Source organism: Rhamphochromis longiceps, linkage group LG16, assembly GCF_057381845.1.
Source record: "Rhamphochromis longiceps isolate RC_006_pf linkage group LG16, R_longiceps_female_GT1.1, whole genome shotgun sequence".
Taxonomy (NCBI): domain Eukaryota; kingdom Metazoa; phylum Chordata; class Actinopteri; order Cichliformes; family Cichlidae; genus Rhamphochromis; species Rhamphochromis longiceps.
In genome coordinates, this window is record NC_140572.1 from 26,776,150 (window position 1) to 26,794,281 (window position 18,132).

An 18,132-nucleotide genomic window follows, 5' to 3' on the forward strand; every position below is an offset into this window, starting at 1 on the left:
TTACACCTTGGATGGTTCAGTGGAGGACAGCTTGTTCATTCTCCTGGCTTCCTTGTCTTACGTCTTAGGCACCCTATCTTAACACCTTTCTGCAGCCTCAATATTTGACTAATTTCTCTCCATGCTGTGTTGATCTTGGCGTCTAGTCTCCTTTTCCATGGAAGGAGAGTAGAGGTCATCTTGTAGGCTGTTCATCTTGTAGCCAAGCGTCGCAAAAATTATCGCTGTTGTTGTGTAGATCAGCTGGTTGGTTGTGGTGATGATCACAGAAGGGATTTTCCATAATGCTCACACTGCTAATGAATACATGCCAATACTAAACTCCTTCAACACATCAGCTGGTCGTGGGGTGGGGATGATGACATCTCCCCCATGACCTAAAGTTCTGGCTAACCCTAGCATATGTGTTGTATGGGGGAGATATTATCACCCCAACACTCCGACACTGGGTACCAAGCCCTATATACCCCTATATATATATATATATATATATATATATATATATATATATATATATATATATATATATATATATATATATATTAGGGGTGCAACGATACACAAAATTCACGGTTCGGTTCGGTTCGATACTTTGGTGTCACGGTTCGATATTTTTTCGATACAAAAAAATATTCATGCCTTTTTAATTTGTCATTTATTAAAATTATAAATATATATTTTAACTCAAAAGTACAGTTTTTAAATTTAACCCTAACCCTTGTGCGTGTTTTTTATTTTGACAGCGAATGCGCACCTGCGGACCACTTATGTGCAGCCCTGGTTATTTAGCTCGTCATATTGCAGCCACAGAAATTATTTTGTCCATGAAACCATAAAGCTGCACTTTCTTTTTGCCTTATAGTCTGATTTGTCATAACTTCTCCGTTTTGTGGTAAGCTTTTCTTTGGCTGTCACTTCTTCACCCTGACTTGTCTTATTTGGCTCAGCAGAACTAAAATATATATCTGTCTGTGAAGGTTCTCAGTCATCCAGGTCATCGTAGTCAAATATAAATCCTGCTGCTTTTACACACGCACTCACATAAGCTCAGCGATTCTCTGCGCGATCAACCTCTCACATGTTTAAGCTTGCTGCGGGAGATTTCACTTGTCATGTTTGCATAGTAAGCTAACGATTAATAAGACGATGTCAGAGGAATTGGTGCGCAAATTATCATCACTCACAGATCAGTGCTGTCGCTCTCTATACACAGTTCGCACGATTGCAAAGTGAAAGCAAAAAAACAAGCGCAAATTCAAACGCGATTTCAATATGTCACATATTGACAGTGGCTCACCGATGCCAATGACATAATTACCCAGCTACATTTCTGAAAGAATGCAAAAGCATTGACATATATTTTTCCTTCCTACAATAGCCCGACGGGCAGGGAAGAGATAGATTTTGGTAGCCCGACTGAAAAAATCGCTAGCCCCAGGACGTCAGGCTAGCGATATTGCAAGCCCTGTATCTGATTGCGGAATCATGCATCTTTGGAAAAGAGAGTTTATTACAGAGAAATGGCTCTTTCCAAAATAAAAGCTATACTATCTGCTTCTTCTGGGCTATATTCTCAGCAGCATAAGGAGAATCATGTGCTAACAGCTGTCTAAATGACTCGGCTAAAGTTAGTAGCATGCTTGTTGTTTTTGTCTTTGCACTAGGATGATGTCGGCGTAAATGTGCAGTCATATTCGTTGTGTTCCCACTAGTGCTTTCAGGTTAATCTCGTTGAAATGACCTTAACACCACAACACGGCAAATCTCCGTTAACGAGCTACCGCCGATCGCCCCGTGCATGGGGCTAGACGGCCAACACGTTAACGAGCTAACTGCGCTAACACACTAGTTCCCACCCATGTAATTGAGCATTGCATGGCACATCCAACATACTGTTTTACTTTAGTCCATGACTCGCTTACCTTCAGGGTCATACGTCACATGAAAACCAAAATAATTCCAAACGCCAGATCTGAATGAGGGTGGGGGAGGTGCCCTGCGCTCTTCCTTCTGACTATGCTGTCTGTGTTGAGCGCTCAGTGGATCTGCGCTCGACAGTGCAGCCTAGATTCACTGAGCGCTCAACACAGACAGCATCGTCAGAAGGAAAGTTGATAAAATAAATTACAAATGTTGTATTGTTCGATACATATGCGTACCGAACCGAAAGCACTGTATCGAACGGTTCAATATCGATACGAATATCGTTGCACCCCTAATATATATATATATATATATATATATATATATATATATATATATATATATATATATATATATATATATATATATATATATATATATATATATATCCCAAGCTAGGCGAGTGGCTCCAGCAGATCCCGAGAACAACGTCGGAGATCTCTGTCCAGAAGAGCGCAGTCCTGGGAACAGCTAAGATGCACAGGACCCTCAAGCTCCCAGGACCCGAGCTTGAAGGATAAACCGCCCGCAGGGGCGTGCTGGGTGTTGTTTTTTGTTTTTTTTTTCATATATATATATATATATATATATATATATATATATATATATATATATATATATATATATGGTAAATGGCCTGTATTTGTATAGCGCTTTTCTAGTCCCTAAGGACCCCAAAGCGCTTTACACAACCTGTCATCCACCCATTCACACACACTGGGGATGGCATTGTAGCCACAGCCACCCTGGGGCGCACTGACAGAGGCGAGGCTGCCGGACACTGGCGCCACCAGGCCCTCTGACCCCCACCAGTAGGCAATGGGTGAAGTGTCTTGCCCAAGGACACAACGACCGAGACTGTCCAAGCCGGGGCTCGAACCGGCAACCTTCCGATTACAAGGCGAACTCCCAACTCTTGAGCCACGATCGCCACAATCGATATATATATATATATTCCAACAACGCCCTGTTTCGTCTCTTGCCCATCCAGCTAAGATCCTGTGGGACTTCCAGATACAGACGGACAAAATGGTGGTGGCTAACCAACCGGACATAGTGGTGGTAGACAAACAGAAGAAGACGGCCGTAGTGATCGATGTAGCGGTTCCGAATGACAGCAATATCAGGAAGAAGGAACACGAGAAGCTGGAGAAATACCAAGGGCTCAGAGAAGAGCTCGAGAGGATGTGGAGGGTGAAGGTAACGGTGGTCCCCGTGGTAATCGGAGCACTAGGTGCGGTGACTCCCAAGCTAGGCGAGTGGCTCCAGCAGATCCCGGGAATAACATCGGAGATCTGGTGCACCTTCCATCCTCTCTCTCTTCAGAAAGATGTATATGTCATTTGCCTCGGCAAACGTAGAAGGTGTAGGAACTGCATTTCTGTTCATGGCAGTTGTGAGCTCTTGGACTAGCATGAGGTATGCAGCAAGGCAACCATCAGGTGTGCAGGGAAACTGGCTGTTTTCTAAAATGTTCTGGCACATGTCTCTGAATTCCTGGTTTGCTACCAGTGAAGGCTCTTCCCTCTCACAGATTAATTGCTTGGCATAGTCTAAAAGGTCTGGGTCAACAATGTGCAGCACATTGCCATATCCTGCGAATGAAAGACAATATTGAAAAGATGTTCACTTTGAATGTTAAAAATAAATGAATAATGACAAAGCTGTTCTAGAACCTGTATAAGAAGCAGTCAGTGTTTACAGATGTTATTACAGAAACTTAAAGATGGAAATATCACTCAAACATTTAGATAAATTTTTAGTTAAAGGTGTCAATATGAAGCCATTTTAGTATTGACAGTAGAAATTCAGAAATCTCTTATTGTACTACAAGTAGGCTTCTTCGGAAGACACAAAAGAGAAAGCACATTATAACAGTTTTACGCTCATTACACTGGCTTCCAGTATATTTTAGAAAATTCATTTTAAAATTTTAGTAATGACTTTCAATGCTCCGAATCGTGAAGCTCCTGCCTTAATTTCTGATCTTATAGAACCCCACGCTCCCTCTCCCAGCCTGTGATCATCTAATCAATGGCTGTTAGTAGTCCCACCAGAAGACCAGAGGCAAGAGATTCTCCAAAGCGGTGGCTCCCAGGTCATGGAATGCTCTGCCTCCATCATTACGTTTCCTTGATTGCATTTATTCTGTGTGTTCGATTGTGCTGTTTTATGTTTATCTGTTTTATATTATTGTGAAGCCACTTTGTGGTTTTTATCCTGTGAAGAGTGCTATATCAAAGTAAAAGTAAACTAATGAAAGTTAAAAAACAAACAAAAAAATAAAACCCCACAGGCTTTCAAATGACATACCAGGAGGTGGTGAGGTAAACAGAAGGTCGGGTTTCCCAAATGGACCAGGTGCATTGCGTTGCTTGCGGATGTCATGGGTGTTCCAAACTGTTTGCTCCGTTTTTAAGTCTCTTTGAAGCAGTGGCAAGTGTGAGTACTGCAAGCAGTTGCTATGAAAAAGGAGAATTAAAAAATTAATATGTTCATCTGCTTCTTTGAGGTAGAATAAGTAAAAGCTAAATTTTAATCAGTACTCAAAAAACAAAGGCATTCCTAGACCACATACTTTCATACTGCTGCTTGATTATTTTTCATGTCTAAAAATATTGACTTACATGTGCACAGGATTGTCCAGTTCAAGGATCCCAGACTCCATCATGGCCTACGCATGTTGTTTTGAAAAAGACATAAGTTGTGAAGGTGAGAATTTCATTAGTGAAAAGGTACAGATGTACATAAACACAGATTCTGGCCTTGTGTTTTCAGATAAACTAATCCATCGTATGTTTAACGAAATTTTGATGGCTAGTCTTTGTTAATAGGTTTTACAGGTGAAAGATTTGCTTTACCTCAAATGTTGTCAGCCATTTCTTAATCCATGTCCGCTTTAAAATACTGTTGAAACATTCAGCTCTCTAAACAACAGAAACATGACATTATCAGTTTTGTTGTCAGGTTGTTACTTTAGAAATAGTCATTTACCAGCTTAAAGACATACCTGGTTGTGCACTGATGTCCCCATTCTGAAGCACCTCCATGCCTGATTCCCAAGATCTCGCATGTGAAATGCCATCTGCATTTGACCCACAACAAGGTTCTCCTTTCCTCTGTCCCCCCGAATCATTTGAGGACAGCCTAAAGACACAAACTGAAGATAATTAGTGAATGATGAAAAAATAAATTTATTAACAAAATGTAATCTTTTTTAACCCCCCATTTTTTTAGTATATTGCATACCACCCTGTTCTTGAACAGCCTCAAAGAAGTATCTGGCCACAAAGTTTTGTTTGCGGTTGGATGTGCCCACCTTTAGCCATAGAACCTTCCTGGAAAATCTGAAAAGAAAGAAACAGAAAAGTGGCCACTTGTACATATGATTTAATCATGTTTTGGCACTATGTTTGGTTTTTGTTACATTCCCCAAGAGTGACAGAGGATTTTTATGAAATACAATATAATCAAGTGTGCCTTATATTCAAGTGTTCATATATTTTCACATAACCAAGCCTATTGTTGAAGAATCACCTAACCAAGTCTATTGTTAAAGGAAAACATGATGCATTCCTTACCTCAGTGTCTGAGATGTTTGACAAACATGATATAATGATGCATTCTTTACTTCAGTGTCTGTGATGTCAGATAAAGCATGATATACTTCTGTATTCTTACCCCAGTGTGTGAAAGATCAGATAAGCTGATCTAATGCCTAACCTCTCTTCGACTTCTCACAAAAGAGAAAGTACTATGTAACCTGCTTTTTCCTATAAATAAAGGAAGCAAGCCTGCATTCGGTGTGTGTGTTCCTCAGAGACACTCACCCGTGCGCACGCTCTTATACACTCTGAGTTTGGTCTGCAGTGTCTTATTTCTCTTGCTTGTGTTTGAACAAATGTCTTCCCCTGACAAAGAGTATGCTGGTTTTCCATTGTATTATGTCTAGGCGTTGTTTCTGGTTCCTCCGGCCATTTTGACTGCCATAGTTGTGTAGGCTTACATGCCTTTGGAATTGAATGTGACTCTTGACTGTGTTCAGACTGACGCGAGGGGAGAGCTGCCTTTTGTTTTGTAATCCCTTGTATTCTCCTGTTTATGTGTTGGTTAGGTAGGTTATCGTAAATTGTACATTTTATTTTCTTTGGAGTTAAATTCTGTTTACTTTATATCAGGGATGTTTTGTTTGTTGTGTTGGTCTTGGCCCTCCCTGAAATTAACTGCCAGTCTGAAATGGAACTTTAAGACTAGCAGGAAATAAGCCTTTTAAAAACCGCCATCTTGAATACTCCTTCACTATTCATACTTTATCTTGGTCCCTTAGACCAGGCTTGGCCAAATCCAGACCTCGAGGGCCAGTGTCCTGCATGTTTTAGATATCACCCTGGGTAAACACACTTGAATAAAATGATTAGTTCATTACCAGGCCTCTGGAGAACTACAAAACATGTTGTGAGGGTAATTTAGCCATTTGAATCAGCTGTGGATCAAGGACACATCTAAAACCTGCAGGACACCGGCCCTCGAGGCCTGGACTTGCCCATCCCTGCCCTAGACTCCTCAGGAGAGATAACACCTCAGTTTACCGCACATCCTTATCTTGAAGCAACTTTGTACTATCACTGAATATAATAAATTAAGTAGCGAATGCCATATTCAAACCTACCCATCAATCCCCAAATGTATCCACATTCCAAAGAACTTCAGTTTATCATTGCCTATATGAAACAACAAATAATAATTACAATTTGTTTCAACAGAAGTACCATCAAAACATGTTTGGAAGGTTAATTGAAAAGATAAAATAAATACCATCAATGTGCCATGTGTCATTTGGACCACGGCTGATGTAATTCCGACGGGGAATTTTCTTCTTTCCAGGAGATCTCCTCTGAAGACCACTTGCATCCATATACCTCATTATATTAGCAACATCGTCTCTACAGTAACAATAGATTTTACTATGAGCTCAACAGTAAAACAAGAGAATACTTGATTATATACACACTATTTAACCAACCTGTAACAAGGCCGCACTCCTCTGACATCCCTTACCCGCTTTACCATTGCCCTGATTCCTTGTTCAGGAGACCACTGTTTCATCTCACTCTAAAAAACAAACAAACAGACAATTGAATGTTTTTTTTTTTAAATCACTACAGAAAATAACATTTATTGTTTCTACAATAGCTCATGACACAGACTTCAGGAAAATATATATTTTTTGCACTGATGTTTTAACGCTTACCTCCACAGCTTTGTGGATTTCAGTAAAAGGTCGTTGGGGGCATCTTCGCTTCAACCCTAGAAGTTTTAAAACTCGTCTCAGATGCCTCTCACTGTTAAAAGACAACACAGACTTACATTATATTAAATGCAAACTGCATGTTTTGTCATTTTAGAGAGTTGTCACGGAAACTGTTGAAATGCAGACTTACCTTATTTTATGCCCATATGAATTCAGTGCACAGCTGATTTCCTTTTGTTTTAAGCCTTTGTTGAACAATGTTATTATCATCATATCTTGAAAGGTTAAGTGTAACAACAACAGTCTAATTGATCACCCACCTCTTACACTGAACATAAGTAATTAACCAGTAAAGTACTAAATCTTTTTATGTGGCAATTACACTAAAAGCATCGTCTATTCAGTGCCCACAAATAAAACATGTGTAGCAAAAAATACACTTCTTTGATATTAAAGAGGTGAACAGTAGTTAATAAATAAGTTGTACTTTAGTCATTTATTTTTAATGCTCTTTTTTTAATAAAAAAAAAAGTATTTTTGGTACAGTCATGGGAACCAGCCAGAGTCGGATACTCCTTTCATCATCGTCAGATGACATATTGCAGCAAAGTCTAAAAACAATAACAGAAAAAAAAAAATCGGGATCAAAAAATATCCCGACAGTAGCAATATAGAAAAGAGAAATAAAGAAAAAGAGCGACAGAAAGGATGCAGGCTGCTCGTAAGCTTTCAGCTTGTCCATTTGCTGAAATGTATACAAAACAATTACTGAACAGTTTAAATTTGAATCACGTTTCACCACTGTCGCTAGCTAGAATGAATTAGCCAGACAAAAATAGTACTGATTTGGTTTCGTACAAAACTGGCTTTCCGTCTCTGATATGTAACTTTCACAACATAACTGCAACTTAATATAACACAACTGTGGCAAAAATATGAACAAAAGGGAGAAAAAGTTAAACTTACCTTGTGTCGTTAGGAGCCTGAACCACGGTAAAACTCCGGTGAGGTCAATGACCTTACGCTCTCCCACGGTCACACGTTGATGACGTATTTGGAAATCAATTCGGGTGGGACATGACAACAGCGCCACCTGCAGGAAGATTTTCTCTCTGGTACCTTGTGTTCTGATACCTGACAATTTTTTTTTCTGACACCTGACAATTTTTTTTCTGATACCTGACTTTTTTTTTTTTGACAACTGACACCTGACAATTTTTTGTCTGACACCTGACAACTTTTTTTCTGACACCTGACAACTTTTTTTCTGACACCTGACAATTTTTTTTCTGATACCTGACTTTTTTTTTTTTTGACAACTGACACCTGACAATTTTTTTTCTGACACCTGACAATTTTTTTTCTGATACCTGACAATTTTTTTTTTGACAACTGACACCTGACAATTTTTTGTCTGATACCTGACAATTTTTTTTTTGACAACTGACACCTGACAATTTTTTGTCTGATACCTGACAATTTTTTTTTTGACAACTGACACCTGACAATTTTTTGTCTGATACCTGACGATGTCCTAAAATGTACACCGTACAGGTGTCTTTTATACAGATGATGAGTTCAAACAGGTGCCATTCATACAGGTAACGAGTGGAGGACAGAAAAGCTTCTTACAGAAGACGTTACAGGTCTGTGAGAGCCAGAGATTTTCCTTGTTTGAGGTGACCAAATACTTATTTTCCACCCTGATTTACGAATAAATTCTTTACAAATCCTACCATGTGGATTCATGGATTTTTTTTTCACATTCTGTCTCTCACAGTTGAAGTGTACCTCTGGTGCAAATTACTGACCTCTGTCATCATTTTAAGTGGGGGAACTTGCACAATCGGTGGCTGACTAAATACTTTTTTGCCCCACTGTATATATATATATACATATATATATATATATATATATATATATATATATATAGTGTGTGTCTGTGTGTGTATGAGAGAGAGCTACAATAGATGTGTGTGAATAACTGCAGCATTGGCTATTATACTGCTTATTACTATTATAACTACAAATATTAACTTACCATCCTGCCAAATCAGCAGGCAAAAGAGCACATGAAATATTCACTCAACAAACCTTCACCCATGAGCTGCTGTTCTGTGATAGACTGACAATAACAAAGTATCTCATGTGCATCTTTATTACATGTAAAGGGAGGATAGTCAGTCATCTGTGACTCAGTTACAAGAAGACAACAAAGGAGCGGTATGATCAGTTTTGTCTGGAATCCACATAGCAATCATATTTGTTGCTTGTAAATTGAATTAAAGGACAGGAATGGGAGCAGGTAAAAGGCAGACACAAGAGGGCTCTTTGCTCGTCAAGACTAATTGTGTCACAAAGTGACACAAAGGCTTGAATAGAGAGAGAGCTGCTGTAATCAGAGGGCTGTGTGCTTGTTCATCAGCCCAGAACCTTTCTGCACCATTGGGTCCTCTGTCTGAGCCTGTGACAACAGAAGGGACTGCAGTACACTGATTGCACCATCAACCCTGTAGCTGGGAAATACAGTTATTTTAGCCTTTATAATATTTTGGAAAATCAGAATGTCATATTGTCTGCTGGGCTTTGTGGCTACTGTAAGTACTTTAAACTCTAACAATAGTGAGTAATCTGACTCTGACACCAGAAAAAGCATATTAGAGATGAAAGCATCATAGAGACGGTTCTGCTGCTTAATTTTAATTACATTATAAAATAACTTTTTTTTTAATTCCAGGGGATTTAGACATAACATACTCTGCCTGAATCCAGAGCATCACTTTATTTTTAGAAGTGCCTTTTTATGCTGTTCCTTCTGTTTCATTGATTTGTACACAGTAGGTGAAGAGCCCAAAATGAACTCCTCACAAGGATGAATACTGTAGAATCTGTTTAAAGCCACTGGCCCATGGAGTTGCCTCAACTGACTACAGGGCTGAATTAACCTAAGTCATCTAAAATCGTTGTTGGTTTCAGGCCTACATTCACTTTTGAGTTTGTGATACTGGCCAGTTCATCTGTTTTGGGCTCAGTCTTCCCAGTGTCCCTGCATCACTGATGCAAAATGAATGAATAGCTGTAATTTTACTATTGTTTGTATGTCAAATTATGCCTGATAGCAGAGGATATAGTTAATACATGCAAAGGTTGGTACAACTTTAATACTGTTTGGCAACACAAATATACACAGCATAAAGTTTACTCTATTTAATTTGTAAAATATGTGTACACACACACACACACGTAGAAAAATATTTAGTATACACATCCAGAAATGCATATACTATTATATATTGTACATATATTTATTAGTTTCAGATGTAGCCATTCTTGTATTTTGCTTGTTTACATTATTGTATTTTGCACAACTCTGTTGCTTGTGAAGCCCGCACACAAGAATTTCACTCACATGTGCTGTACCAATGTACCTGCACATGTGATGTGACAATAAAAGTGATTTGATTTGATTTGATTTGATTAAATGCATACAGCCTCCAAGGTTTCACCTGCCATCTGCATTTACAAATGCACACATGACATACAGTAGCCATTTCATAATGACAGTAAAAACACCAGCAGTATCTTTCAGTGACTGTCCCCATTGGAGTGGTATTTAATTAGAGATGCATCCATGCACTGGAGAGGTGTGCATCACTCCTCAATTCCTCTGGCAACTCAAATGACCAGCGAGGTGGCAATAATCAGAACCACTGAAGACACGTGAGACAGGCAAGAGAGTAGTCAGACATACAAAATCTCTTGAAATAGGGAATGCATTGTTAGTGATGTATATTTGTGGGGAACTATCTATTTCAAACTTTTGAATGTATTTAAAAATAATAAAATAATGAATTAACAAACTGAGGCTGAGATAAGTGTGTTGGGATAAAAGGAAGGTCATATGTTTATAGGGACATTTGGTATTCAGTGAAATGGCAAAAATGTCATTCTGTACAGCTCTGCTTCCAAAGCCTTTTGGGTGTTATTTTCCTATATTGTTTTCCAATATTCCTATATTGTGGCTTATAGCGGTACTACATCTGCTGCATATTTGGCTTAAGGTTCTGGCAGAATAATATCAAGCAAGTGAAAAGGAAAATATATTCCATTTGTGTCTTTTTGGGGTTATCAGGTAGAATACGTGATCTCAACACCATAAAAAAATCTTGCCACTCAAGGCTTACGATAAAGATAATTACTTCTGTCAAAAGTTACTGTATACCCCCAAAAACATTTTTTCTTTTTGTATTTCTGTCTGGAGGAGTGAACTCTGATGGGTGAAATACTATTGGCGAGATCAGTACAGTGGTGAAAACAAACAGGGTGGGTGAACTCAGCTGAGGATGACTGCATATCCCGAGGGATTGTTGTTTCAGATATGCTTCTGTGCTCTTCACAGTGTTAAAAACCTCTTATGATTTCTTTTCCCATTCAATATCTGTAAGTTAAGTTCAGCTTACCTTCGAATAATAGGGTTATATGACTAAAATAGAAAGAATTCTATACTATTAGGCCAGTTGTTTTTGTTGTGTATTTATGTGACTTAACACTTTGCATTTGAATTAATTTTTGGATGTATGAAAGAAATATTGGATGTTGCAACAGCTCTTGGTGTTATTTATTTATTCAAAGTTTAACCTTCTGCACCGTTTACTAGACAAATATCTGACATAGTAGTACAACCCACAACCTTTTGATACTGTGTCTGCAATGTGTGACAGCATAATAATGCTTATCTTCTAAAATTCTCCAAAGTTACACAGAGAAAAAAGCTTACCATATAATTTGTTTAGTCCTTCTTTAAACACTGTAGGGGGTTTAAATATATATATATACTTATACATATATACATATTTACAGTAGAGATTTATTCAAAGAATTAGCATAGTAAATTCTACAATAAGTTTTTCCTACATTTTGTTTGTCTGAAGAAATCAGTATTTTTCTCTTCAGTCATTATCACACTGACCTTGGCCTTAACTGACATGTGATAATTATATGTTTTAGAGAAGAATAAAGTACAAACAGTGCAGAATAAAAACAACAACAACATTAACCTTAAAGTTCAGTTAGAGAAAGCAGTCTTGATAGATGTATGTCAGGCTAAAGCAAATTGGATTTTCCTGTATCTTTCGAATCAGAAGAGACTTGCTTTTGTGATGAATGATGACATTTATTTGATTTGGGAGATATTACAGTAGGTACTGTCAGGAAATATAAATGGATATAGAGCTACAATCATATTTTAGCAGAAGACCAATACTCCTGTGGATGTGCAGCAGGGATGGCAAAGGTGAGAGAAACAGCCAGTTGTAACCCAAAAGTATAACAGGGGGGGGGGGGGGGTATATATTAGTGAAAGACTCCAAAAAATAACTTCATGTAAGTGGCAGATTCTACGATGTATGAACAGTTCCAGAATGTTTTTCATTGCTTGTTTAGTACTTGTGTAGTTAAACTACCAAAACTGTCTAAACATCTGACTTTTCAAAGAATCCACAAAATCTTCAAATCTTAGGCTGAGCATCAGTGCCAGAGCAGTTTGCTCATCCTGGATCCTTGGTCAGGTATGTGGGGCATTTAGTAGATGTGATGTAACGAACCTAAGAGAGCAAGCTGAAGACTGATATTGAAAAAAATCCACCACATCTACATAGCCATGATTGTTCCTCCCTCTGTAAGTAAGGCTGGGAATTTTAAAGAGGATCTTAAGTTCAACAGGGAATAACTAAAGAAACATAATTAAAGAAGATGATGGATGATTTCATACCAGCTGATCAAGTAAGCAGTTTAGCAGCAACATTCTAAATTATCTGCAAGCATTTTTATATATTTCAAAAAAGTCCAATATTTAAAAAAAATCCCCACTCATCCTCACCATGGCCAAATCAATAACCCATGCATGCAGACCGCTTCTACAAACATTTGTAAAAGAATTTGTCACTCTCAGAACTTTTGTAAATTCCAAAATCCCAGTTCCATGACAGGACGCCACTTGTGCAACAACTCCAATTTTATTTATATAGGAAATTTCAAGACTGAAGTGAAATTGACGGCTTTATGCTAAGTGTAAAGTTGGGGTTGGGGGTTTCAATGTGACTGCACACCAGCTGCACACCACAAATCAAGGTCCATAAAGACTTGGATGATTGAGTTTGGTGTGGAAGAACTTGACTGGTCTTCACAGAGTCCTGACCATGACCTGACTGCAAGCCAGGCTTGCTTAGAAGTTACCATTGCTTCCATAATTAAACATATGGCATATAATCAAATTAAGACAAATAAACAATATATATGTATGTATGTATGTATGTATGTATATATATATATATATACAAAACACCCAGCACGCCCCTGCGGGCGGTTTATCCTTCAAGCTCGGGTCCTCTACCAGAGGCCTGGGAGCTTGAGGGTCCTGCGCAGTATCTTAGCTGTTCCCGGGACTGCGCTCTTCTGGACAGAGATCTCCGATGTTGTTCCCGGGATCTGCTGGAGCCACTCGCCTAGCTTGGGAGTCACCGCACCTAGTGCTCCGATTACCACGGGGACCACCGTTACCTTCACCCTCCACATCCTCTCGAGCTCTTCTCTGAGCCCTTGGTATTTCTCCAGCTTCTCGTGTTCCTTCTTCCTGATATTGCTGTCATTGTCTACCACCACTATGTCCGGTTGGTTAGCCACCACCATTTTGTCCATCTGTATCTGGAAGTCCCACAGGATCTTAGCTCGGTCATTCTCCACCACCCTTGGGGGCATCTCCCATTTTGACCTCGGGACTTCCAGGTTATACTCCGCACAGATGTTCCTGTACACTATGCCGGCCACTTGCCGGCCACATATATATATATATATATATATATATATATATATATATATATATATATATATATATATATATATATATATATATATATATATACTTAACCACTCATTGTACTATATAATGAATTGCCTCTGAGTATTCTACATGCAATGTAAATTACCAGCAAACACATGTAGAAGCTCTCATTTAATTAGAAAATCTAATATATTTTTCTGTTGCTGGAACACAAAGCAAGAGAAAATCAGAAAGAGAAAAAGACAGAGAAAGAAAATGGGGCTATACTCATGGTGATTGAAGGCATGAAAAGTTGTTTATCGTTGGCCCGCAGATGTGACTGCTGCAGCACCGGAGGGCAGCAATTCTCTTATGCTGGTCAGGTAGCATGCTCCATTTCCTAACCTGTCAGCACAGACAAGCTAAACACAGGGCTTTTTGACATTGGCATTTTGCATCGCTCATTCTCACTGACAACTCCAATCGAAAGGAGGCTTGACATGATGTCGTTCCCAGTATCCTCCTTTGCAACCTATGTGCTGTGTTCACAGTCTGAGAGGCAGATCAGTGCTGTTTGTGATGGTTTCGTTTCCTGCAGGTATGAAAAGGAAATTGTCACATTTGGCATCCGTGCTCTTTGAAATTCAGATTTCATTTTAATGAAATCATGAAGTTCATATTTTAAGCTCTTTTACATAAATTAAAGAATATAAAACAGGCTGAGGTTAAATCCATTTACTCCAAATTTGTGTTTTGGAGTTTTGTTATTTATATATAGACAAGTATGGTATCCACGGAAACGTCAGACTATCAGCTAAAAGCTCACAAACCATTTCCATGACCACCAAACACCACCAAAACAACAAAAAATTAAAGAGGAGGTAAACAGATTCCATGGAAAGATTTAAACACAAAGTTCAGAATCTCCTGTTTACCCAAAGCAAAAGCATATACACAGACAAGCAATGTCTCTGCTGAAAGCACAGATCTCTCAGATTTCAAAATTGCAAATTTCATCACGTGCCAACCAAAATTCATTGAACCAGAAGCCAAAGAAAACCAAAATTATGCTTCACATTTGAAAAAACCCCAGCATGAATTCTGTTTTACCTTTGCCATTTTGTTTCGATAAAATCCACGGTGGTGATATAACCGCATTCCCAGCACATTTCCATCTCTTAAGGTGTAACTTTGATCTGTTTCGCACGTCCATGTGTTGATTCATGGTTTTCCTTAATTTTCGGTCTACTGCAGCATGTTTTCAAAAGGGTTATATGCAATAAAAAAAAAATGACACTCAGAAAAATATATTTTATATTTGTCTGTGTTTCATCCTTGGTTACGTTGACACTTTCAAGCAGGAACCTCAGAAAGCCACTGGGGTAAAAGGCTAAACAAATAAGAAACTGAAAATGAGAAATTATGACACCAACATAAAGTAAACAACAAGTAAGAATGAATTAATTAATTAAAAAATTGATTTAAAAAATGATTTTTTTTTTCCAAACTTGTGAGAGAATATAGTGCTTTTGCTTTATCAGGTAGCTAGGTTTCCCATCTTAAGCCAAAGTCACTCAGGCCTATAAAACAGACACTGATTGCTAGGGAAAAATACGTATTCGCCAACTAGTTGATGAGTGGTTCCTGGCAGTCTCTAGGTGAAATTAGTCGAGGGGACTAACAGATTACTGTGATTTTGCATGGGAGATGTTGACTACTTCTGCTAATGTATAAGCGATAGTAAAATATCGAAAGTGGGACACAAACCAGAAATAGAAAATTTTGACTTAAAATTAAACGTTCTGCCTCATCACTGCCAACACATTTAAAAAAATCATCATTCTCAGTTCTTTTGCTAGCATTTTTAGCAATCAATAAAAGGTTTAAGGAAACAGGAACACACACAAACACATATTGTTAGCCTGTATGTAAAATATAGTATTAAGAACTCACCAATGCATGCATTTATCTCTCCATTACAAACTCAATGAATGTTCAAAGTTATACATTTGCGGACAAATATGTGAGCCTAACTTTGGGTGAAGCAAACATTTAACTGGAAATAAAGTGACTTTATTGTTTTACATTTGAAATAACATCTCAGCTTTATGAGTAAACCCAGAGCAGTCATTTTAAAGTCCCAGTGAATATGAGTCCACCCACACTCACACATATCACTCTCAGGGGAATAGGCAAAGTAGTGGGTGAGTCAGCTTGACTTAGAGGTTTACAGGGAGAGAGGATTTAGTAACAGGTTTTATCACCTCCATTCTCTTTGTTACAATCAAACACTCAGGCAATTTGAACTGTAATGTACCTTTGGAAAACAATTACTTAAACCCCACTTCTATCAGCCCACTATGACATTTAGGAAGGGTGGCATCTAAAGACCAGTTGTTGGTTTGGATCCAAAATAGTGGAGCATAGATTTTAAAGCACCGTTTTATTTATGTATAAGTTCTCGGAAATTTATTGTAAATCATGTTTACATTCATGGGTGATATAGTTCTGCAGTAGTTAGCCCCCGTGCCTCACACAAAGAGGATTCCTTGCTCAAATACCCTGATTGGAACAATTCTGTGTGGTGGTGAGTGTGTGGTTGTCTATTTTTCTTTGTTAAGAGAACACCCAGTGTCAGCTCTAGCCTTATCCCTAGGGCTGATAAGCAGAAAACGAACAACCCAGTCATTGCTGGTAGGGTAGTAGTTTTCATGGATGTACTGCACTAGTTTTTGGTAGCAAATAAATAATTACTATAGTAGAGGACAATGTTAATGTGATTAATGTCAAAACTGATAGTACTGTGTTCTACATTGTTTAGATGAAAACTGGACCTATGATCTATGAGCCATTTAACTCAAGATACATTAATAAAAAAATATACCCGTGTCTATAAAACAACTTATTATTATTATTAGTAGTAGTAGTATTAGTATTATTATTTTATAATTTAACACAACAATTATCAGTCATTTATCTCCAATGTTATGATTATCAGTGGGAGATATAAATACTCGATGAATGGGTTCTGCATCATCATGAAAAGAAAAGCCAGGACTTCAACTTGCCTGTGACCAGAGTACTCTTCAGTTCACAGTGAAGCAAATGAAAAATGCCCCTTCAATAAGTTTACTCCCAAGGATATAAGAGAAGGGATTGAGAAAAAATTTCTGAGGGCTGAGAAAGAAGACAGCTGGGAAGATGTCATTGAACACCCAGAATGGGATCCATCTGGGGCATCCTGGGAGGCCAGACTAGTGAGTAGAAGCAAATGGCCCTCAGCCCTCTGGTGATTAGCTGGAGCATTTCTCAGGAACAAAGGAAGGGAAAAGATTAAATAGAAAAAAGACTCAGAGAGAAGCAGAAATATGGTCAAGACTAAAGAATTACTGCAACTGCCCTGAAAAAGAAACCTGGGGAAAGATTTGTTTATAGTTTCTTAAAGCTTGACTGCCATTTTATTTAATGAAGTGTCCTGTTGTTGTTGTTTTCCGTTTGAGAGGGCAACTAGCAGACAATGAGAGAAGCTAGAAGAAGAATTAGTTAGAGAAGAGAACATACTACTCTAGTTTTAGGATGCATTTTCATTTTTCTCAACAGCCCAATGCTTTTTCAAACACATTTTTGGAGGTGCATCAATTACCATATCAAAATTTATCAGTGATACCCTCATAGTGGTATGATTTTTTTTTAAAGTGCATTCTTATTTGAGGCTTTTCAAGAAAACATTCCACCACCATTTGCACAATGTTTGATGGCTTCTGTAGTGATAACGTGCTGAATGTATGAGTGGAGCTCTTTCTTCTTCTTTTAGCCGTTTCCTTAACCCTCACTATTCCACTCCCTGCTCTCTTTAAGAGTAATTTATGACTTCTGGAATTAAAACACATTAAAAGGTAATGCCTACATAAAATGAAATATTGCATAGTATAGTTGTTAATTTACAGATAATGTGTTTAGGGATGTTTTTTTCCATGGCAATGAAGGCAACGCATCAAATATCTCAGCATCAAACAGGGATACAGCTGGGCTTATGTCACTGCTGTGCCTGTGTAAAATAGTTTTGTCTGATTATAAGAGATTCATTTAATAACCCAGGCAGGCACACTGCCGACAGAGGACTAAAGATATGCTGATGCGA

At 38.2% G+C, this 18,132-nt stretch overlaps 1 protein-coding gene across 1 annotated transcript; it reads right to left on the reverse strand.

Annotated features, from left to right (window-relative positions):
• Positions 1–2,289: 2,289 nt before the first annotated feature.
• Positions 2,290–8,207, reverse strand: LOC146651288 (uncharacterized). The gene is made up of 13 exons (XM_085383970.1): positions 8,141–8,207; positions 7,748–7,785; positions 7,365–7,449; positions 7,175–7,265; positions 6,947–7,035; positions 6,739–6,866; positions 6,593–6,644; positions 5,173–5,270; positions 4,934–5,070; positions 4,785–4,850; positions 4,551–4,597; positions 4,237–4,385; positions 2,290–3,518 (listed from the first exon to the last, which is right to left on the reverse strand). Exons 2-13 carry the CDS (start codon positions 7,770–7,772, stop codon positions 3,175–3,177), a joined length of 1,311 nt encoding a protein of 436 aa, XP_085240096.1. The 5' UTR covers positions 7,773–7,785; positions 8,141–8,207; the 3' UTR covers positions 2,290–3,174.
• Positions 8,208–18,132: the final 9,925 nt, after the last annotated feature.

Bases quoted from the DNA above. Each gene is read 5' to 3' on its own strand.
- LOC146651288 (XM_085383970.1), bottom strand. From the start codon at position 7,772: ATGTCATCTGACGATGATGAAAGGA. The intron at 7,266-7,364 runs GTAAGTCTGCAT...GTCTTTTAACAG, and splicing joins TCATATGGGCATAAAATAAG to TGAGAGGCATCTGAGACGAG. The intron at 3,519-4,236 runs GTATGTCATTTG...TTTCATTCGCAG, and splicing joins GTTTACCTCACCACCTCCTG to GATATGGCAATGTGCTGCAC.